We start from the raw sequence: 24203 nt of genomic DNA, 5'->3' as shown, positions 1-24203 counted from the left end.
TGGACACTTGCACTTTCTCTTGAGCTACGTTTTGCATATAGGATAAAGCTTATCTTTTTATGAGCGGGCAGCATGAAAAATTCCGACCACGTCACAATGATCGCTGTCGGACCCGCAGGCCCTCTAAACCCACTCTCTTCAGTCATTATCTTTCTCCTCCTCTCTCACACATTACACCCACACAGAAAGGACTACACCAGCACAAAGAAATGTTCAGTGGCCCAGTGGCATAATTGTCTCCAAGGAATACTTTACATCCTGTGAGAAAAGCTATTGTACAGAATAGGGCATACGATAGGGTATCATGAAGATATGCCATATCTCATACTATACCAGTTGCAAATATGAAAAAGATTCAAGCGGATGTCAATCCGTAATGTAATGGAGGTCATATGCAAACCCCATCAATGGCCGTCCTGTGGTGGCAGGCAGCAGTGACTAAGAGGAAACTAAACAGCCCCAGGCAAATTCTAGACTAGTAGAAAAACAGTGAGACACCAGACTGAGATGTGAATTTCATGTGTACAGTATGTCTTAGTGCACAGCTTTCATTCTCACAAAGTGGATAATTAACCGTGTGATGCGAGTCAGTTTCAGTGAATGCATTGTGCCAGTAACCTGCTCATTGTCAGGTGTAGAACCTGAAACACAATAGCTTTGATAGAAATGGAGAGACTTGTTAGGATAAAGAGAACAAATATTATTTTGCCTTCTGTACAACTGTTCTTTAAAAAATTACTTGTGAAGCTGTCTGTCAACTGCAACGTGTGTGTGGACTGATTAGAATTTCACCCTCTGCCCAACCAGGAAGTCAAAATGGCCCTCTCCACAGACAGGAAGCCTCCGCTTGACTACGGTGTCCAGATCCGCTTCATCAAGGACCTCCATGACACTGGCGGGGGCTACCCCGAGAAGACCAGAGGGGGTAGCGGCGCCATGCCCCCCTCCAACAAGTACGGGGTGGCCGTGCGGGTACAGGGCATCTCCGGCCAGCCCTACGTGGTGCTGAAGGATGGGGAGAAGGGAGACTCGTATGGGGTGCAGCTGAAGACTCAGCAGGCCCAGTCACAGAACCCCAACTCGGGCCTCTCCTCGCCCTACAACAGTCTGCCCCAGAGGAAGGAAGGGGGGGACGTCCAGAACCCTTACGCCCCTACTAGACAAACACTCAGCTTTCCAGTCTCTCCGAAGTCCACACCAGAGGGCGAGGGCAGGGAGGACTTTGGGAGTCCTTTCAAGAGACCTCCTGGGGATGGCCAGGCTGGGAGCCAGAGAGAGTGTGAGGGTGGGCCCCGGAGGGAAGGACAGATGAAGGTAAAGGTCAAGGAAGAACCCGGTCCCACAGCAACAGAACCCTACAGAGTGGATATGAAGGAGAGGGGTTGGGTCAACGGGGAGGAATTTAACGAGGCAGGGCTCAAACCTGTTAGTCCCAGAGGGACCAGGCAGAATGGGGTGGGGCACGGTGGTTTGCTGGGCAGAAATGGACTTGATTCGTCCATCCCAGAACCCCCTCCAGTGTCGTTCAATGAGGCGATTGTTCCTGCCATCGACAAGACCTCCCTGGCGCCTATCAACAAGCTGATCAGCAAGTTCAACATTGGCACTCCTACTGGACAGACTAGGGGGCGCTCCGGAACAAGGCTGCGGCTCAAGTTTGACGAACGCAGACGCTCCAGAAGTCTGGATGCTTGCAAAGACGTTCATCCTGAGGTCTCACCTCCTTCGCCAACTCCCAACACTGCCTCCTTGCTCTTCTCCTCCACCTCCTCATCCACACCTCCGTACAGTAGCCTAGGAATGAGCCCTGCCTCAGTTGCCAAGGTGACAGCCCTCCCTGGCCCCAAGCTGAACTTCATAAAGTCACCTGGGAAGTTAGTTGTCAAGGATACCCCTCCTGCCATCCCACCAAAGAAGACAGTAAGTAACAAAGTTGAGTTTTTTTGTGTGTGAGCAGTATAATGTATCTGTTCTGACCCTCAATGTCTTTTACCATTGAAGGGGATGCCGGCCCCTCTGAGGGATCAGAGTGTAGAGGTCATCAGTGGAGAGGAACCACAAACCAAACAAGCTATCAACACCATCCTGAAAGAGGGGTAAAGAAAGTTACGAACATGTGACCTAGAAGGCTGTTGCTTCCGAGTCTCTGCTGTTACATTGTCATAGACGTTATCGTGGTAGTGGTAAAAACCAAGAGAAATCCTACACTCAAGCTTGAATTGGGCAATGTTTCACCGTAAATTATTTATTTTGTTACTCCTGTACCAAAATGTCCTGTACTCTAAGAAAACGATTACACTCTTATATCAGTAATTATAAACTGGGTAGTTTGAACCCTGAATGCTGATTGGCTGACAGCCGTGGTATATCAGACCGTGTACCATGGTATGACAAAACATTTTGTTTTTCCTGCTCTAATTATGTTGGTAACCAGTTTATAATAGCAATAAGGCACCTCTGGGGTTTGTGGTATATGGCTAACATACCTTTGCGTCGTGCCTAAGAACAGCCCTTAGCCGTGGTATGTTGGCCATACCACCTCGGGCCTTATTGCTTAATTATAATGTTTACCACTGGAGACCACTTACATTCATAGGTATCCTTATCTTACTAAAGCACAACTTCATTTGCTGCCCTCTGCATTAGGACCAGTGAGAGTGATGTATCCATCAAACGTAAAGGCAACCTTGTCTATGAGACGACCAGTGGTGCTAAGGTAAGAATGAACGTTTTATAAGGAAATTATGGTCTCCCAAGTTGTGCAACAGTCTAAGGCACTGCATTGCAGTGCTTGAGGCGTCACTACAGCCCAGGGTTCGATCCCAGGCTGTGTCACAGCTGGCTGTGACTGGGAGAGCATAAGGTGCTGCACAATTGGCCCAACGTCATGAGGGTTTGACTGGCTGGGGATTTCCTTGTCCCATCACGCTCTAGCGACTCCTTGTGGCGTGCCGGGCACCTGCAAGCTGACACCGACAAATTGGTACAGCTGGCTTCCAGGTTAAGCAAGCAGTGTGTCAAAAAGCAGTGCGGCTTGGCATGGTCGTGTTTCGGAGGACGCATTGGCTCTCGACCTTCGCCCCTCCCGAGTCCATAAGAGTTGCAGCGATGGGACTTTACCTACTAATTGGATAATCACGAAAAAGGGGTGAAAGTGTTTGTACTACTGTGTGCTTATTCAGCCGAGATTGACCCATTTTAGTGTGCTCATATCAAAGAAAAAGTGTTTGTTTATAAATGTGTGTGTGTGTGTGTGTTTGAGCTTTGTATGTAAGAGTAACAGCTTGAGGATGTGTGTGTTCTCTGTACATATAATAGGGAGTTTGTATAACCTTTATAGTAATATTCTGTCTCCCCAAGAGCTCTGTTTTGACACCCCAAAAATGTGAAGATTGGAGCAAGCGGCTCGCAGGGTATTTAAAATGATACGGTCAGTTTTGATACAGTCAGCATTTTTGCACTGTCAAAATTGTATTCTCCTCGGTACAGTTTGTTCCTGCGGTCAGTAGCCTATATTTGTGTACAGCAGTCTTTGTATAGGCCTATTTTCTTTATGCATATGCTTTTTACAGAGTGGCTGTGGATCCAAGTTTCTGTTCTACTCGTAGAGAACTGGCAGACTGTCAAATGGTGCTCGTATTAATAAAGTTTGATCAAAGCTGAATCAATGTCTGCAAGATCACAAAGATGGTATTCTTCATAACTGAATATAATAGTATAATGTTACTGTAAGACAGAACATCACTTGATTTCTTATGAGATTTTAGGATGATTGTGCAAATGGTAAAATTTCTGACATGTTGCCAAAACTCTACAGCGCGCACCACTAGAAAAAATATACTGAAAATAAATATAAATGCAACAATTTCAACGATTTTATCAGCAAACACTAGCCCAAACAACGCCATACACGTGGTCTGTGGTTGTGAGGCCGGTTGGACTTACTGCCAAATTCTCTAAAACAAAATTTAAGGCAGTTTATGGTAGAGAAATGAACGTTCAATTATCTGGTAACATCTCTGATGGACACATTCCTGCAGTCAGCATGCCAATTGCACACTCCCTCAACTTGAGAGATCTGTGGCAATGTGTTGTGTGACAACTGAAAAGAAGAAATGCTCACTAACAGTGATGTAAACAAATTTGTGTGCAATAAGCTTTTTGTGCATATGGAGCATTTCTGGGATCGTTTATTTCAGCTCATGAAACATGGGACTTTACATGTTGCGTTTATAGTTTTGTACAGTCTGTTCTTTGATTTGAAGCTCAACACAGGTATTTCAACAGTTTAAGGTCCAATGCAGCCATTTTGATCTCAATATCAATTTTCGGGGAACAATTAAGTAGCTTACTGTGACTGTTTTCAATTAAAACAATTTTTTTAAATAAATAGCTTCTTAGCGAAGAGTTAGAACTGTTGGAGTGGTCTGAGTGGGGAGGGGAAAACTGAAAACTAGCTGTTATTGGCAGAGGTTTGGAACTCTCTTATTGGTCTATTAACAAATCTACCTTCTGGTGATGTCACCAGGCAGGCCAAACTCCATCCCACAGGCTGAAGTTTCAGGTGTTTTTTCCCCAACAGCTCTCGTACGAAAATAGTATTAGCATACTTTTCGCAATTTCATAGTATTATTCCAACCTCGTACGATGGAAATGTATATAAAACACAGACCAATCACGCTTTTGACTGCACTGGGCCTAACACCATCTGCTCTAAACTTTGTACACTGTACATAATTCAAAACAACACTACTTTAAAACAACACTGTATGACTCAAGAAGGTCTAAAATCATATCCCCATGAAACTGATTGAGATCTAGTGGTTGGTATGCAGATGCTGCATGGATATTTCACCTGTAAAACTTATCCTTCATGATTGACAGTGAGAAATGCGAAGGGAGGGTGACAAATGTTTTGTGTAAAATAGAGGTAAAGAAACACATGCACAGAACTTGATTCGTAATTTAGCTGTAGGGAAAAGGGATACAGGCGGGCGGGACAGGGCGGTTGCCTACAGATCCACAGCCTTGGCCTAGTATTAATTCTATGCAGACATTCATTTTATGTGTGCACATGGCAACCTCCAGGTATGACCACTTGTGTATGTATATGAGCTGTCATTTATCTCATTATGTAACCTTCAGTGTGATTGTAGCTACTAACCATGTAAATCATCTGTGGGGTATCTTGACAACAGAGCATCTGAAGAGAAAAGCTGATTAGGATGGGCCCAGTCAGTGTTTAAGAGCTCAGTCATTGGGATCTATTAATAATTGTGTGGGGGCCAGTGTTACGGTGGTATCCGTGGTGATGCTGTGAAGGGTGGCCATCTTAACTCATCACCACAAGTGGTGGCTCTTGAGACATTTTGGCCTGTGATGGCTGAGGGGGTGGTAAATGGACTGGCACCGTTATAGGACTGCTCTAATAATGAGATGCCATTTTCTATCACAACAGTTCCCCAAGGCTAGTTCATGTTCTGGTTCAAGACTAGCACTTTGTTCGAATACCCATACTAACATACTGTATAACACTTAATATATACCATTAGTTAATTTTAGTATTCTGTAAACAAATGGTATCTTTTCACTTGAGTGTACTAGCGCTTCGCCTGTCTACCGGAAGTTGATGCTGTTGCTATGCAACTTCTTCCAAGCTTGTTACCATAACAAATACTAGCTAGCCATCTTACGACTTCATTAACAATGTCCACTGAGAAAGCACAACTATACCACTTAGCTAAGCTAAGAATGACATGATTAATGAAGTTAATAAATGTTTGGTAGTTTGTTAGATAGCATATACTGGCAATTTTCATGTCTTAGTAGCCAACTAACGTAAGGTAGCTAGCTAACATAACAGTACATACAAGCAACTGCTGTAATGATATGCTATGCGGTTCGTAAGGCTAGCTTAGCCTACAAATTGTCAGCCAACAACTTATTGAAAACTCATTACTTTATTACATTGCTTAACATTTGTCATAATTAGTTAAAGCAAGAATTTGTAGCCGCTCTTATCGGATGTAGGCTGCATATTTTCCGAAATGTTCTTCAAATCTGAAGATCTTATGAAGCCTGCCCATTTTCTGAAGAATTTCATTATGGGCTCTAAAAGCATGGAAATACTGTTTACTGCTTGTATACTTTGTATTTTGGTGGATGTAGTACGACATCCGTGAACTTTTGGCATACTAACTATATTAGGGCGGCAGGTAGCCTTGCGGGTAGGAGTGTTGGGCCAGTAGCCGAATGGTTGCTGGATCGAATCCCCGGACTGACAGGGTAAAAATCTGTCGTTCTGCCCCTGAGCAAGGCAGTTAACCCACTGTTACCCAGATGCCGACGATGTGGATATCGATTTAAGGCAGCCTCCTGCACCTCTCTGATTCAGAGGGGTTGGGTTACATGCGGAAGACACACTCAGTTGAATGCATTGTTGTGCAACTGACTAGGTATCCCCCTTTTATATCCATACTATGACCAATAAGCATACTACATACTCAATTTACGTCACAAATAATGCGGTTAGTATGAGTATTCGAACACAGTTTAGGTCTAAATACTACACCTCTACACCTATACACTTTATATACAAAAGTGTATGGACACCACTTCAAATTAGTGATTTTTGCTATTTAAGCCGTACCCCTTGCTGACGGGTGTATAAAATCGAGCACACCGCCATGCGATCTCCATTGACAAACATTGTCAGTAGAATGGCCTTACTGAAGAGCTCAGTGGCTTTCAACGTGGTACCTTCATAGGATGCCACCTTTCCAACAAGTCAGTTTGTCAAATTTCTGCCCTGTTGGAGCTTCCCCAGTCAACTGCAAGTGCTGTTATTGTGATGTGGAAATGTCTAGGAGCAACACTTCGCGGCTCAGCCGTTAAGTGGTAGGCCACACAAGCTCACAGAACGGGACCGCAGAGTGCTGAATCTTGTAAAAAATCATCTGTCCTCGGTTGCAACACATACTACCGAGTTCCAAACTGCCTCCGGAAGCAACGTCAGCACAAGAACTGTTCGTCGGGAGCTTCATTAAATGGGTTTCCATGGCCGAGCAGCCGCACACAAGCCTAAGATCAACATCTGAATGCCAAGTGTCGGCTGGAGTGGTGTAAAGCTTGCCGCCATTGGACTCTGGAGCAGTGGAAACGCGTTCTGTGGAGTGATGAATCAAGTTTCACCATCTGGCAGTCCGACGGACTAACCTGGGTTTGACGGATGAACGGAGAACGCTACCTGCCCCAATGCACAGTGTCAACTGCGAAGTTTGGTGGAGGAGAAATAATGTTTTGGGGTTGTTTCTTCATGGTTTGGGCTAGGCCCCTAAATTCCAGTGAGGGGAAATCTTAATCCTACAGCATACAATGACATTCTAATCTAGATGATTCTGTGCTTCCAACTTTGGCAATAGTTTGTGGAAGGCCCTTTCCTGTTTCAGCATGACAATGCCCCGTACACAAAGCAAGGTCCATACAAAAATGGTTTGTCGAGATCGGCGTAGAAGAACTTGACTGGCCTGCACAGATTCCTGACCTCAACCCCATTGAACACCTTTGGGATGATTTGGAACTCCGACTGCGAGCCAGGCCTGATTGCCCGACATTGGTGCACAACCTCACTAATGCTCTTGTGGCTGAATGGAAGCAAGTCCCCCCCCCCCCCCCCCCCAGGAATGATCCAACAACTAGTGGAAGTCTTCCCAGAAGAGTGGAGGCTTTTTCTAGCAGCAAAGGGGGGACCAACTCCATAGTAATGCCCATGATTTTGGAATGAGATGATCGATGGAGCAGGTCTCCACATACTTTTGATCAAGTAGTGTATCAACATTATTTAATAGCTTGGATAACATTGGTAATAGTTTAATTATGCTTAAGCATACAGTATAAGCAGCCAGAGATGTGACAATCCTAGTACAAATGTAGTATAACGTGTTCTCTTCACTCTACTAGATATGATTGTTGGTTCAACTCCGTGTTTAAGTGCTCTCTGAACATCAGTAGATTGTTTTGACTGGCTCTAGAGCAGTGTTAAATGGTATACTGGTATCAGTGTGAAATAGAAACTCTATATGTCTGCTCTGCTGCCTGTGTGGTCGAACACGAGCTGGTGTGTTGGGTTACTTGAAGCAGGTGGTGTGTGTGTGTGTGCTTGCCTGCCTCCTACAGCCAGAAGGAACACCTGTTATCTAATTTGTATGATATTCAGAATTGCATGTACTATTCATTTATACAGATGGTTATTCAGATATAGCTAGCAGCTAACTGACCTGTCCATTGGCTAAATTATATTATTTCTACTGTCCAGTTCATAGTCAATTCAACTCTACATTACATTACCCCTCTTTACAAACAGATAAAACCAAAATGAAGTGATTTGCCAGTTGCCTTGAGGAGAGCAGAATCTCTGCAGCACAGACCATAATCTATCACTGATAATATGTGAGGAAATTGTCAGAGGAATGTTAGTTCTTAAGGGCAAAACTTGACCCTCCATCCGTATTGTCACTGAGCTACATCCAGGCTGTGTTCCAAATGCTATTCCCTACATAGTACCCTACTCTGGGCCCTGGTCAAGACTAGTGCACTTTATAGGGTGCTATTTGGGATGCAGAGCCATTATACAGATAGTGACTGTAGTCAGATAATTTATTCAAGGTTTTAAAAACCTCTCCTGACAAACAAACAGTGGGCTGGTGTGGGTGTTGGATAAGACATACTGGTGCTTTTTGCCCTTTCAGATAGTTGGACACGCAGAAAGATGTTTACTACACTGAGCAATGTGAGAAATATTGTAATTTCTTCAAATAATTTGACACCAGTGGAGGCTGCTGAGGGGAGGACGGCTCATAATAATGTCTGGAAAGGCGCTAATGAACTGGCATGAAACGTATAGAAAACATGTTTGATACCATTCCACTTATTCTTCTCCAGCCATTACCACAAGCACAGGCTCCCCAATTAAGGTGCCACCAACCTCCTGTGAATGACACCCCCTAGCACTATTTGATGGTGTATATTGTAGATACTGCGCTTTGGCGATAACATTGATGCCGATCTGTATCAATTTATTTGTTGCCAACAATGTAGTGTTGAATGCAGGTTTCTAGGCATTTCTGATGGGATAGTGAATTGTAGATTGAAAGGGGGATACCTAGTCAGCCTCTGAATCAAGAGCAGTACAGGGGGCTGCCCTAATCGACATCCAAGTCTTCGGTGCCCGGGGAACAGTGGGTTAACTGCCTTGCTCGGAGGCAGAACGACAGATTTTTACCTTGTCAGCTCAGGGGATTCGATCCAGCAACCTTTCGGTTACTGGCCTAATACTCTAACCACTAGGCTACCTGAGTACACTGCTGAATGCTGTACAATATATATAGTAGGTACAGTTGTATGTATGTATGTATATTGACTTGTCTCCTCTGTCAGGTTCCTCCTAAACAAGGGTCTCATGGGAATCTGAAGGAGGAGTTGGAGCAGTGTCTGAATGAGAACCACCAGCTTCAGGAACAACTGGACCGCAACAAAACCGAACTACAGATGGCCCAAGAAGAGTAAGCTAGGCTTCACACACCTAGGGCCGGTTTTGCTTGTCACAGATTAGGCCTAGCCCTGGACTGAAAATCACTTTTTTAAATAGACTAGGTTTAATCTGTCTGGAATCTGTGTGCATTTGCAGTGTATGTGTGTGTGTTACGACCCCCCCAAAAGTGATGTCGCCGCATGTATTTATTGTACGTTTTGTCAGAATATAGAGAACCTATGGATTGCACCTTTAAGCAGCCCATTAAAGGGTCCTTAATCTCCTGCTTCTTTAATTGTTCGGTTGATGGATTGATTGTCTAATTGACTGATACGTTAATGAGTATATTGATTGGTGTCTTCCCTATCAGATTGACCCAGCTGCGGATGGCCAGAGAGGGGGCAGAGTCTCGGGTGCGTCAACAGGAAGACCAGCTGGCTGAGCTTCAGGAGGAGCTGAGGGGAATGCCAGAGAACACACCACAAACAGACTCCATGTCACTGCAGACGGTACGACAAGGATGATTTTAACATTTTTATTTACCCTTTATTTAACTAGTCAGTTAAAACCTGTTGGGGCTACAGGTTAGCAATGAACCCCGAGTCGGGATTGCTAACAAGGCTGGAAATTCAAAACATCAAAAATCTAATAATTTCAATTTCTCAAACAATCAACTATTTTACACAATTTAAAAGAGAAACATCTCCTTAATCTAACCACATTGTTCGATTTTCAAAGAGGCTTTACGGCAAAAGCATAAAGTTAGATTATGTTAGGACAGTACATAGCCACAAAAGTACAAACATCCATTTTCAATTCAAGGTCAGGCGTCACCAAAAGTAGAAACCAGCTAGAATTATGCACTAACCTTTGTCAATCTCCATCAGATGACACTCCTAGGACATTATGTTATACAATACATGCATTTTTTGTTCCATCAAGTTCATATTTATATCCAAAAACAGCATTTTACAGTAGCGTGAAATTCAGATTTTTTTCTAATCTGAAATGCTTCCGGTGAACATAACAAAATTACTATTCGAAAACATTGGTAAATTATAATATTGTCATTCAAAGAATAATATATTATCATCTCGTAATTGCTACCGAATGGCCAGATCTCAAAATAACTTTACTGGGAAATCACATTTTGCAATAAACGGGGTGCTATGCTAAGAACAATAAGCTATGCTATACAGTTAGCATCATCTAATATCGATAATAACATTGTAAATATCCCCTTACCTTTGATTATCTCCATCAGAAGGCAGGCATCCCAGGTCCGGAAGGCATCCCAGGTCCGGAACAAATGTGGTTTCTTTTGACAAAGTTCATAATTTATGTCCAAATAACACCAAGTACTTAGCGTTCATTATGCTCCCACAAAACGTGGTGGGGGGGGGGGTGTAAAATCACGCCGAAAAGCTAAAAAAAACTAGTAAATAATCTATTTACGTTCGTTCAAACTTGTCAAATGTTGTTTAGCATTAATCTTTTGGTCCATTTTTAACGTTAAACATCAGTAATATTTTCACACAACCTATCCTATGTCTAGATAAACAATGATGACAAACTCACGCTTCTCAGATTTATGCGCAGGCGCAAAAAAATGAAGTGATGACATGTCAACTTCCTTGCATTCTAATTTGCTCTCTGTTTATCATAGACGCTTCAAACAACTTTATAAAGATCGTTGACATCTAGTGGAAGCCGTAGGTGTTGCGAAATGAATCCTTTCTCACTATGGTATCTATAAAACAATGACACTAAATAGTACAGTCACAAAATTCACATTTTTTTGGATCTATTTTTCACAGGTTTTTGCCTGCAATATGAGTTTTGTTATACTTACAGACACCATTCAAACTGTTTTAGAAAATTCAGAGTGTTTTCTATCCGAATGTGTTAATAATATGCATATCCTAGCTTCTGAGTTGGTGTAGGAGGCAGTTAAAAATGGGCACATTTTTTTCAAAATGTCTCAATACTGCCCCCGAGCCCCAACAGGTTAAGAAAAAAATCTTATTTACAATGACGGCCTAGGAACAGTGGGTTAACTGCCTTGTTCAGAGGCAGAACGACAGATTTTTACCTTGTCAGCTCGGGGATTCGATCTAGCAACCTTTCGGTTACTGGCCCAACACTTTAACCATTAGGCTACCTGCTGCCCCGATGATGATGTCTTGCATTTATGTAGCACTCTTCAAAGTGCTTTACGTTGTATGGGGGCATTTTATGAACTCCCAGGTGATGAACGGCAGCCATTCAGTGCTATTTACACTCTATCTAGCCTTCTTCTCTTTCTCCCTTGCAGGTTGTGATGTCGTTGCAGGCAGACCTGGCGGAGGCGACAATGTTGCGCCAGCGTCAGGAGGAAGTGCTGCGTCAGAGGGAGAGAGAGCTGACTGCCCTGAAGGGGGCGCTGAAGGAAGAGGTGGGGAGCCACGACCAGGAGATGGAGGCCCTCAGGGAGCAGTACAGCCAGGACATGGAAACCCTGAGGAGCACCATGGAACAGGTGTCACAGGTAGATACTTTGGGGGGGGTGGAAGTTTCATTCCAAAATGCTATGTATCCATTTTCAGAAATGTTGGTAAATTAGCTTTTATTGTTTAAAGAAATTATGAGAGATTAGTGAGTGAAAAAACGATCTAAGCATGGCATGGGGTTGTTCAATGACAGGCATGTATTTGTTTCAAATCTATCACTTGACATATCCGCCTCACTCTCAGAGAAATAAGTTGTATGCTAGGTTTTACACGGTCAAATATAGCAAATAACAACATTTTAATGAAATGTACAAAGTATACATTTGTGATATCACTATTTAAAAAATGTTATAAAAATGATTCAATACAGTAATATGTGATCTCTATGTAAAACATTTACATTTGAAATGTTAGTCATTAGCAGATGCTCTTATCCAGAGCAATTTACATAAAGTGCATTCATCTTAAGATGGCTAGGTGAGACAACCACATACCACAGTGAATATACAGGATACAAACATTTCATTCCAGCTAAACAACAGATATATAACGTTTTGCAAAAAAAAAAATCATGTATACAGATCTAAAATCTATGGATAAAAAAACTGAACAGTAATATTTTACACACACATGAAGGTACCCATAAGAAATCATTTCTGATGAAAAAACACGTGAGAAATTGGTGGATATAGCATTTTGGAAATAAACTCTTCATATGTGAAATGTTCAGTGTTTCGCTATCCAATCCAATTTACCCCTTCATTAGTTAAATCCGGTATGGTAGTGCTGAAATGGAACAACACAGTATATGCGTTGGTTGGAGGTCCCTGAGAAACAGGGACCGGTTTATTTATGTCTGTCTGTATGTATCAGGGCAGGACGGCTCATAATAATTGCTGGAACGGCATCAAAAACATGAAACCACGTTTGACATATTTTATACTATTCCACTGACTGCTCCAGCCATTACCACGAGCCCGTCCTCCCCAATGAAGGTGCCACCAACCTCCTGTGGTATGTGCAGTGCATTCGGAAAGTATTCAGACCCCTTGACTCCCAACTTTATGTTACAGCCTTATTCTAAAACTGAATAAATATTTTTTTTCCTCATCAATCTACACAGAATGCCTCAATGACATTTTGCAAATGTATTACAAATAAAAAACAAATACCTTACTTACATAAGTATTCATACCCTTTGCTATGAAACTTGAAAATTGAGCTTAGGTGCATCCTGTTTCTATTGATTATCCTTGAAATGTTTATACAACTTGAACGGAGTCCACCTGTGGTTAATTCAATTGCTTGGACATGATTTGGAAAGAGACTCTGTCAGAGCAAAAACCAAGCCATGAGGTCTAAGGAATTGTTCGTAGAGCTCCAAGACATGATTTAAAACAGTTTAATCAATTTTCGAATAAGGCCGTAACGTAACAAAATGTGGAAAAAGTCAAGGTCTGAATACTTTCCGAATGCACTGTATGTACAGTTGAAGTCGTAAGTTTACATACACTTAGGTTGGAGTCATTAAAACTCGTTTTTCAACCACTCCACACATTTCTTGTTAACAAGCTATGGTTTTGGCAAGTCGCTTAAGACGTCTACTTTGTGCATGACACAAGTAATTTTTCCAACAATTGTTTACAGACAGATTATTTTACTTCTAATTCACTCCATCACAATTCCAGTGGGTCAGAAATGTACATACACTAAGTTGACTGTGCCTTTAAACAGCTTGGAAAATTCCTGAAAATTATGTCATGGCTTTAGAAGCTTCTGATAGGCTAATTGACATCATTTGAGTCAATTGGAGGTGTACCTGTGGATGTATTTCAAGGCCTACCTTCAAACTCAGTGCCTCTCTGCTTGACATCATGGGAAAATCTAAAGAAATCAGCCAAGATTTCAGAAAAAAAATTGTAGACCTCCAAGTCTGGTTCATCCTTGGGAGCAATTTCCAAACGCCTGAAGGTGGTACCACGTTAATCTGTACAAACAATAGTATGGAAGTATAAACACCACGGGACCACACAGCCGTCATTCCGCTCACGAAGGAGACGCGTTCTGTCTCCTAGAGATTAATGTACTTTGGTGCGAAAAGTGAAAATCAATTCCAGAACAAAAGCAAAGGACCTTGTGAAGATGCTAGAGGAAACAACAGGTACAAAAGTATCTATATCCACAGTAAAACGAGTCCTATATCGACATAACCTGAAAGGCCGCTCAGCAAGGAAGAAGCCACTGCTCCAAAACCGCCAATAAAAAGCCAGACTACGGTTTGCAACTGCACATGAGGACAAAGATCATACTTTTTGGAGAAATGTCCTCTGGTCTGATGAAACAAATGGAACTGTTTGGCCATAATGGCCATCATTATGTTTGGAGGAAAAAGGGGGACGCTTGCAAGCCAAAGAACACCATCCCAACCGGGAAGCACAGGGGTGGCAGCATCATGTTGTGGGGGTGGTTTGCTGCAGGAGAGACTGGTGCACTTCACAAAATAGATGGCATCATGAGGGAGGAAAACTATGTGGATATATTGAAGCAACATCTCAAGACATCAGTCAGGAAGTTAAAGCTTGGTCGCAAATGGGTCTTCCAAATGGACAATGACCCCAAGCATACTTCCAAAGTTGTGGCAAAAAGGCTTAAGGACAACAAAGTGAAGGTATTGGAGTGGCCATCACAAAGCCCTGACCTCAATCCAATAGAAAATATGTGGGCAGAACTGAAAAAGCGTGTGCGAGCAAGGAGGCCTTCAAACCTGACTCAGTTACACCAGCTCTGTCAGGAGGAATGGGCCAAAATTCACCCAACTTATTGTGGGAAGTTTGTGGAAGGCTACCCAAAACATTTGACCCAAGTTAAAGGCAATGCTACCAAATACTAATTGAGTGTATGTAAAATTCTGACCCACTGGGAATGTGATGAAAGAAATAAAAGCTGAAATCATTCTCTCTACTATTATTCTGACATTTCACATTCTTAAAATAGTGGTGATCCTAACTGACCAAAGACGGGGAATTTTTACTAGGATTAAATGTCAGAAATTGTGGGAAACTAAGTTTAAATGTATTTGGCTGAGGTGTATGTAAACTTCCAACTTCAGCTGCATGTATGTACCATATGTCTGATCTCTCCCTGCTATGTGTCAGTCCCAGCAGCAGATTGAGGAGGAGAGGCAGAGGGTGAATGATGCCATGCTCTGCCTGGAGGAGGAGCTAGAGAGCTGCAGGGACCAGGGAGGTGAGTGGAGGAAGCAGCTGGAAACCACCACAGAGGAGCTTCACACCACCAAGCAGGAGTGAGTGTCTCAAGATAGTAATTTCATTGGCTGTAGTATATCAATGGTGCGTCATGCACATTTCTCTACACCTGTGAAGTCGTCTTCATATTATCTTTAAACTAGTAGTCTTTGTCCGGCCAGTTTTCTATTGTCTTGACCAATGATCCAAAATATCAGTGGCAGCCCCTTACCTGGTATTCATAGCAGTTTCCCAACCCTGGTCCTCAAATACCCCCAACATTACACAGTTTCGTTGTAGCCCTTGACAAACACACCTCATTGAGAACTTCATGATTAGTTGAGAAGTTGAATCACGTGTACTTGTCCAGAGTTACAATACAAATGTGTAATGTTGGGGGTACTTGAGGACCAGGGTTGGGAAACACTGTTCTAAGGCAAATTTACACATATGATTGCCAAAGAGTACTATTTTTCTTTGGGGGGGGGGGGGCTGCCCTACCCTCCCCTCCCCTCCCTAAATGACTACCGACCCGTAGCACTCATGTCTGTAGCCATGAAGTGCTTTGAAAGGCTGGCCATGGGTCACATCAACACCATTATCCCAGAAACCCTAGACCCACTCCAATTTGCATACCGTCCCAACAGATCCACAGATGATGCCATCTCTATTGCACTCCACACAGCACTTTCACACCTGGACAAAAGGAACACCTATGTGAGAATGCTGTTCATTGACTACAGCTAAGCGTTCAACACCAGAGTGCCCTCAAAGCTCATCACTAAGCTATGGACCCTGGGACTAAACGCCTCCCTCTGCAACTGGATCCTGGACTTCCTGACAGGCCGCCCCCAGGTGGTAAGGGTAGGTAACAACACATCCGCCACGCAGAACCTTATCACAGGGGCTCCTCGGGTGCGTGCCCAGTCCCCTCCTGTACTCCCTGTTCACTCATGACTGCACGGCCAGGCACGACTCCAACACCATCATTAAGTTTGCCGATGACACAACAGTGGTAGGTTTGCTCACCAACAACGATGAGACGGCATATAAGGAGGTCATCAGAGACCTGGCCGTGTGGTGCCAGGACAACAACCTCTCCCTCAACGTGATCAATACAAAGGAGATGATTGTGGACTACAGGAAAAAGAGGACCGAGTACACCTCCATTCTCATCAACAGGGCTGTAGTGGAGCAGGTTGAGAGATTCAAGTTCCTTGGTGTCCATCACCAACAAACTAACATGGTCCGAGCACACCAAGGCAGTCGTGAAGAGGGCAAGACAAAACCTATTCCCCCTCAGGAGACTAAAAAGATTTGGCATGGGTCCTCAGATCCTCAAAAGGTTCTACAGCTGCACCATCGAGAGCATCCTGACTGGTTGCATCACTGCCTGGTATGGCAACTGCTCGGCCTCCGACCGCAAGGCACCACAGAGGGTAGTGCGTACAGCCCAGTACATCACTGGGGCCAAGCTTCCTGCCATCCAGGACCTCTATACCAGGCGGTGTCAGAGGAAGGCCCTAAAAATTGTCAGACTCCAGCCACCCTAGTCATAGACTTTTCTCTCCGCTATCGCACAGCAAGTGGTACTAGAGGGCAAGTCTAGGTCCAAGAGGCTTCTAAACAGCTTCTACCCAGACTACTTGCATATTGCCCCCCCCCCCCCCCCCCCCGCGCCCTTCATAACTCTACCCACGTATATATTACCTCGGCAAACCGGTGCCCCCGCACATTGACTCTGTTCCAGTACCCCCTGTATATAGCCTCGCTATTGTTATTTTACTGCTGCTCTTTAATTATTTGTGTGTATATATGTATATGTGTGTGTGTGTGTGTGTATATATATATATATATTTTATTTTTTTCTCAAGTGCATTGCTGGTTAAGGCCTTGTAAGTATGCATTTCACTGTAAGGTGAATACCTATTGTATTTGGTGCATGTGAGAAATAAAATTGGATTTGATTTGAAAGTATCTTTTCAGCTAGCGCTAGTCTGCTGTACCTCCTCCAAAACACCCGTAATTTTCATCGAATAGCTTGTTCTCTATCTTTTAAGTAGTGAGCCCACATGTTTTCAGCACTCTGCAGCAGACATAGTATAAGCACTATGTTTGTAACATAAAATTGCAACAAAATCGTAGTATCGAATTGCAGTACATATAGAATCATGAGTCATGCGAATCTCAATACATATCGTATCGGCACCTAAGTATTGTGATAATATCGTATGGTCCCTGGCAATTCCCAGCCCTACTAAAAGGAGACCGTTTTACTCCCGAGTATTTTAATTTTAATAGGAGTCTCAGTTTCGGAACACCTGAGTTTGCATTATCACACTTTCCTAAGATGTTTGCCGATGATCACACCTTTTTTATTTATTTATTTTGGTTTGCATTTGAATACTTACATTTTTTGTTAACTGTAATGTGTCCAGTGGCTTGGGTTCTGACCTGAAATGTTAAATGTTATTCTATTCCCTCCCTTTAATGCATGTACCTTTTTTTTTATTTTTTATCCCTGACTTTTTTTTACTGGGCAGGAACGGTGAGCAGAGCAACACACCAACGTGAGCGAGAAATTCAAACTGACTGTTTGGTTTGAGTAGAATAGTTGAGTCTCATGGGGCCAAATCTTTAACTTGAGTTCTGTTCCTCAAATAACACGTCACTCAAATAACATGCTCGTATCTCAAGTTTTGATGCAGCCCAATGTGACTAATGATCTCATCATTAGAAGAATAAATACTAACTACAATCTACTGAGCAAATGATCAATCAAGATTTATTTACCAATTTCTATAACTTCTCAAATTAATCTCAAGCTATTTTAATTAATCAAGCCATCTTGACAAATTATTCATCTAAGTAATCAAGACATATGATCTAAACTATTGAAATGAACAATGATACAATTTTCGATGTATTGCGATTCCTAGATGGCAACAGGTTTCTGACGGTGTGAAGATTCAAGAAGTGTTTGTTGTTTGTTGTGCATTAGCTGTTGTGTTCACATGATTATCGTACATGCTGTGTGTTTAATAGTTATTGGCTGTGTTTGTGTAGGCTCATGAGAGCACGTTTGGAGAAGGAAGAGTTTGAGGGGGAGCTGAAAGAGCTTCAGGATTCACTGATGTCCATGAAGAAGCAGATGCCTGGCTTTGACGAGGCAGACTCTTATGCAGAGGTAAGCTTCTCCATGGTCACAATGTCACAGATCAAGCATACACGCATTCTTACACACAGTGGCTTCCGAAAGTATTCACACCGCTTTACTTTTTCCACATTTTGTTGTGCTGCCGCTGGAATTTAAAATTGATTAAATAGAGGTTTTTTGTTTTTTTTTGTCACTGGCCGACACACCATACCCCATAATGTCAAAGTAGAATGCTTTTTTATGGCAAGCCTAAATAACTTCAGGAGTAAAAAATAGCTTAAGTCACATAATGACTTGCATGCAATCTGTGTGCAATAATAGTATTTAACCTGATTTTTGAATGACTACCTCATCTCTGTACCCAACACATGCAATTTATCTGTAAGGTCCCTCAGTTGAGCAGTGAATTTCAAACACAGATTCAACCACAAAGACGGGAGGTTTTCCAATGCCTCACAAAGAAGGGCACCTATTTGTAGATGGGTAAAACTAAAAACAGCAGACATTGAATACAACTTTGCGCATGATTAAGTTATTAATTACACTTTGAATGGTGTAGTAATACACCCAGTCACTACAAAGCTACAGGTGTCCTTCCTAACTCCGTTGCCGTAGAGGAAGGAAACCACTCAGGGATTTCACCATGAGGCCAATGGTGACTTTTTAAAAAGTTATTGAGTTTAATGGCTGTGATAGGAGAAAACTGAGGATGGACCAAGAACGTTGTAGTTACTCCACAATACTAACCTAATTGACAGAGTGAAAAGAAGACTGTACAGAATAAAAATATTACAAAACATGCATCCTGTTTGCAACAAGGCACTACAGTTGCAAAGCAATGACATGTTTGTCCTAAATACAAAGTGTTATGTTTAGGGCAAATACAACACATTACTGAGTACCACTCTCCATATTTTCAAGCATAGTGGTGGCTGCATTATGTTATGGGTATGCTTATAATCGTTATGGACTGGAGTTTCAGGATAAAACATTTACTGAATGGAGCTAAGCACAGGCAAAATCCTAGAGGAAAACCTGGTTCAGTCTGCTTCCCATAAGACATTGGGAGATTAATTCACCTTTCAGCAGGACAATAACCTGAAACACAAGGACAAATCTACACTGGAGTTGCTTACCAAGAATACCAGTGAATGTTCCTGAGTGGGCGAGTTAATATTGACTTAAATCTACAAGACCTGAATGGTTGTCTAGCAATGATCAACATCAAATTTGACACAGCTTGAAGACTTTTTTGAAAGGAATAATAGGCAAATGTTGCACAATCCAGGTGTGTAAAGCTCTTCGAGACTTACCCAGAAATTGCTACCAAAGGTGCTAATAAAAAGTATTTACTCTGGGGTGTGAATACACATGTAAAATACATTTCTCTATTTCGTTTTCCATACATTTGCTGAAATGTCTAACATGTTTTCACTTTGTCATTATGTGGTATTGTGTGGAGATGGGTGAGAAACATATATTTAATCCATTTTGAATTCAGGCTGTAACGCAACAAAATGTGGATTAAGTGAAGGTGTATGAATACTTTCTGAAGGCACTGTACGCAATTAAATACACCCACATTCTAACTCGATCTCTCCCACGCACGCACGCACAAAAGGCAGTTGCACACATTCTGTTCCTCATCGTCTTTATTCATCTTGGTCACGATTTGCTTTTTCCAAGGATCTTCAGCGTTGTAATGATGATATCAAGCAGGCTCGCACGGAGGTCGATAGACAAAAGGTTGAGCTAAATGAGAAGGAGGAGGAGCTTCAAGCCCTGAGGAGGGCTAGCCAAGTACGGGAGTCTGAATTGAGGTCAGAGAATGACAGGCTGAAGGACCAATTACGACAGGGGAAAGATGAGCTCGAGATGGCACTTGCGAAGGCAAAGCAGGTGAGGTGTCAACTTGATACAACTAAACTTTGACTGAGTGTGGGATGGATGTGAGGTTGAACTCTACCTCTTTCTCGCGGTCTCTAGTCGTCAGGTGGGTCCTCACCATTGGATCAGGGGAGTCTGGAGCTTCAGGAAGCCAACACAAGGCTGAGAGAAAGACTGACTCGCATGGTAAAATACACTTACCAAAACCGCAGCATGCGTGTATAGCTATGGAAAAACACACAGGAGTAACACTCGGCAAACTTAAGCTACACCTCTAGGCACAAATGCAAGTGTGAGACTTTTACATCTTAGAAAAGGACACATAATTACGACACAGTAATGCATGTATTCATAAACTCTCTGATCTGTTATTACGTTAAGGTATACCTAAATACACCTACTCCTAAATAAAATAAATGGGTATTTTTCTGTTCCACAGACGAGGCTTCACTCCAGCGTGCCCCAGAGCTCGGAGGCTGAGCAGGCACTGGAAGATGAGAACCGCTCCCTGAGGTCCCAACTGGAGGAAGCCAGGCGAGGAGCCTCCCGTCTGGGCAAGGACAGGGATGAGCTGGGCCAACGGCTGGAGGAGAAAGATCTGGAGAGAGACGCGCTGCGCAAGGGCAAGAGTGACCTGGAGGAGCAGAAGAGACTGTTAGACCGGGCCCTGGAGAAGATTAGCAAGGAGGTGCGGCATCGCGTGCGTGTGCGCGCATCTGCTTTTTTATGTATTTATTTTCTATTGCCCTGGTATAGATTTTGGATTGCTTTAAAACTGAATTAACAAAGATCACCTTATCCTTCTTTCCCATCCATGCCCTTTCCACCCACCCTTTCTCTACCCGTCAGATGGAGGTGATGCTGGGGGACTCCCGTCACTCAGTGCAGGCCCTGCAGAGCCAGATGGATGAATATAGGGAGCGCTCCAGGAGAGACCTACAGGATGCCCAGCGGCAGGGCAAAGACCGACTGGCTGAACTGCAGAGGGCCCAGGCCAACCTGAAGACACTGCAGGAAGAGGTGAGAGAGGGCGAGGAGGAGACAGAGTAGGGAGAGGGCAAGGACAGACTGGCTGAACTGCAGAGGGCCCAGGCCAACCTGAAGACACTGCAATAGGAGGTGAATGGGAGGAGGGCAAAGACAGACTGGCTGAGCTACAGAGGCCCCAGGCCAACCTAAAGACACTTCAGGATGAGGGGAGGGAGAGCAGAGGAAAGGACAGGACAGGAAGATGGTGTTCAGGTACAGAGAAAGGAGCGAGGAGTGAGAACAGTGGAGAGAGAGAGTTTGCAGGTGTATTTTAGATTGAAAGGAGAGTAAAAGGATTGAGGGAAGAGAAGGAAGAAAATAAAAAGATACGGTATGAAGTGAGTTACAGTTGATGAGACAAACTTGAGGTGATCCTTATGTGGCTTATCAATATATTGGGAATATTATGTCCCCTTTCCAAATGTTGAACCACTGACTCCATCCGCCTGTTCCGTGGTCCAGGTTTCTCGTTTGAAGAAAGAGCTGCTGGTGTGTGGGGAGGAGAGGGACAGCGCCCAGCTGGAGAGAGACCTGCTCAGCAGCCGTCTCAAACATCTGGAAAGCGAACTGGACTCTGAGAGGAGCTCTCAGACGGACCGCAACAGGGAACTCAGAGGCCTGGAGGTGAGGGGTCAAAGGTCATTACCTTTAAATGTCAAAGATTTGGGGGGTGAATTATAGTTGTGGAAATACTGTATGTCTGAGAAATGGAGGTTAGAGGTCAAGGGTTCTTCTGAGAGCTTTGGGAATTGTATGTGAAAGACTTCTAGCCTGGGACTATCAGCATGGAGTATATGATGTTGGGGAGGAGAGCTTGAAAAGACATGGTCAAACTAATTTGTTTACAACTTGGATGGATGTCTGTCAGGACAAAGTGAAGACGATGGAAATTGAATTGGATGAGGAGAAGAGCAGCGTGGAGCTTCTCAATGATCGTGTTGCACGCAGTCGAGAACAGGTACTGTACTTCAATACACACAAGCAGGTACTGATTTCCATACAGACTAAGTCACTCAGAATGTTTGCTTATTCTCTTTCTTCTATTCTCTTTCAGATTGACCAGCTGCGTGGAGACCTGATGAAGGAGCGCTCAACCGTACACGACCTGGAGATGGACAAGAGTGTCCTAGAGAGACAAGTACAGATTACACTTTTCATATCCAACATTTTATGTAAGAGAAAATGTCTAATTCTAAGTGTCATCACCCTCAAAAACATTTTTGCTCAAACACATCTTGATATGCCAACGCTCTCTCCTCAGGTGAAGGAGTTGAGGTCCCGTGTGGCAGACATGGAGACACAGTCCCGTCCCTCCGCTGGGATCACTTTGTTAGAGGGTAAAGTGCAGGAGCTGGAGGAGAGGCTACACAGTGAAGAGAGGTGTGTACATACACATGATGGCTAAGTAGAGTATCTGCTCAAGTACTATGGACACTACATGAAAGTACTAACATGCCAAGCGCCGTAATATTGACTAGCAGTAGTCCTGGCTTTGTGGATACTATATAGATCTGAGTAGTATGAATATTGTGTGTAATGATATGTCTCTGTGTTCAGAGAGAAGCTGAGTATCCAGGCCTCCCAGAGGAGAGTAGAGAGAAAGCTGAAGGAAATAATTGTCACTCTGGACCAGGAGAGAAACCAGCACGCTGAGCAACGAGACCAGGTACATGTTAATGGATACTGGTGGTCCTCTGTAGCTCAGTTGGTAGAGCATGGCACTTGCAATGCCAGCATTGTGGGTTCGATTCCCGGGACCACCAATATGTAAAATGTTTACACGCATAACTGTAAGTTGCTTTGGAGAAAATAGTCTGATAAATGGCATATATTATTTTATACCATGGCATTGTTGAATACTTGTTTCTGATTGGCTTGAAGGGCATTCCAGTGTGCATTATTTCCCTATAACGCACGGTAAAATTCAATGGCAATAGTTTTTACATGTTCTGTGTTTGAGCAGCTTTTGAAAGCAAAAGTCAAACTGAAAACCTCATTGTTGAATTTGATTTTCAGCACCTTTTACACTGACAATTTCAGTTGGATGTTAACACAGCAGGAATAGTGTTTTCAATGCAGTACATAGTTTGAATTCTTGGCAAGCTTCTTCAAATGCACATACAGTATCACTCAAAAGTTTGGACACCTACTCATTCAAGAGTTTCTTATTTTTTACTATTTTCTACATTGTAAAATAATAGTGTTAAGACATCAACTATGAAATAACATATATGGAATCATGTCGTAACCAAAAAAGTGTTAAACAAATCAAAATATATTGTTCAAAGTAGCCACCATTTGCCTTGATGACAGCTTTGCTTACTATTGGCATTCTCTCAACCAGCTTCACCTGGAATGCTTTTCCAACAGTCTTGACGGAGTTCCCACATATGCTGAGCACTTGTTGGCTGCTTTTCCTTCACTCTGCGGTCCAACTCATCCCAAACCATCTTAATTGGGTTGAAGTCGGGTGATTGTGGAGGCTAGGTCTAATGATACTGCATTCCATCACTCCTTCTTGGTCAAATAGCCCCAACACAGCCTGTCCTGTTGAAAAACAAATGTAGTCCCACTAAGCACAGACCAGATGGGATGGTGTATCGCTGCAGAATGCTGTGTTAGCCATGCTGGTTAAGTGTGCTTTGAATACTAAATGAATAACCATCACTGTCACCAGCAAAGAATCTCTAAACCATCACACCTCCTCCTCCATGCTTCATGGTGGGAACCACACATGTGGAGAAAATCTGTTCACCTACTTTGTCTCACAAAGACACAGCGGTTAGAACCAAAAATCAAAGATTTGGACTCATCAGACCAAAGGACAGATTTCCACCGCAAGTGTCTTGTTATTGGTGTCCTTTAGT

The 24203-nt window shown here is 43.1% G+C and overlaps 1 protein-coding gene across 2 annotated transcripts in view; it reads left to right on the top strand.

The window, feature by feature from the left end:
- The window catches only part of cgnb (cingulin b), a 53015-nt gene that overhangs the window by 24777 nt on the left and 4035 nt on the right, over nucleotides 1-24203 (top strand). The window contains exons 2-19 of one of the 2 annotated variants that reach the window (XM_014176883.3): nucleotides 808-1920; nucleotides 2002-2096; nucleotides 2647-2716; nucleotides 9436-9560; nucleotides 9900-10038; nucleotides 11844-12056; nucleotides 15174-15322; nucleotides 17807-17833; nucleotides 18330-18450; nucleotides 20107-20319; nucleotides 20407-20493; nucleotides 20747-20995; nucleotides 21157-21327; nucleotides 21799-21960; nucleotides 22205-22294; nucleotides 22391-22474; nucleotides 22598-22716; nucleotides 22894-23002. In XM_014176883.3, the coding sequence (XP_014032358.2) occupies nucleotides 817-1920; nucleotides 2002-2096; nucleotides 2647-2716; nucleotides 9436-9560; nucleotides 9900-10038; nucleotides 11844-12056; nucleotides 15174-15322; nucleotides 17807-17833; nucleotides 18330-18450; nucleotides 20107-20319; nucleotides 20407-20493; nucleotides 20747-20995; nucleotides 21157-21327; nucleotides 21799-21960; nucleotides 22205-22294; nucleotides 22391-22474; nucleotides 22598-22716; nucleotides 22894-23002 (3327 nt within the window). In that variant the 5' untranslated portion in view covers nucleotides 808-816. The remainder of the gene's footprint in view (nucleotides 1-807; nucleotides 1921-2001; nucleotides 2097-2646; nucleotides 2717-9435; nucleotides 9561-9899; nucleotides 10039-11843; nucleotides 12057-15173; nucleotides 15323-17806; nucleotides 17834-18329; nucleotides 18451-20106; nucleotides 20320-20406; nucleotides 20494-20746; nucleotides 20996-21156; nucleotides 21328-21798; nucleotides 21961-22204; nucleotides 22295-22390; nucleotides 22475-22597; nucleotides 22717-22893; nucleotides 23003-24203) is intronic. The other variant, XM_014176884.3, reaches the window with a different exon arrangement.

The sequence above is a fragment of the Salmo salar genome, chromosome 27, assembly GCF_965601325.2.
Source record: "Salmo salar chromosome 27, fSalSal1, whole genome shotgun sequence".
Lineage (NCBI taxonomy): Eukaryota > Metazoa > Chordata > Actinopteri > Salmoniformes > Salmonidae > Salmo > Salmo salar.
Note: the sequence above shows the minus strand (reverse complement) of the source record. Positions and strands in the feature narration are given on the sequence as shown.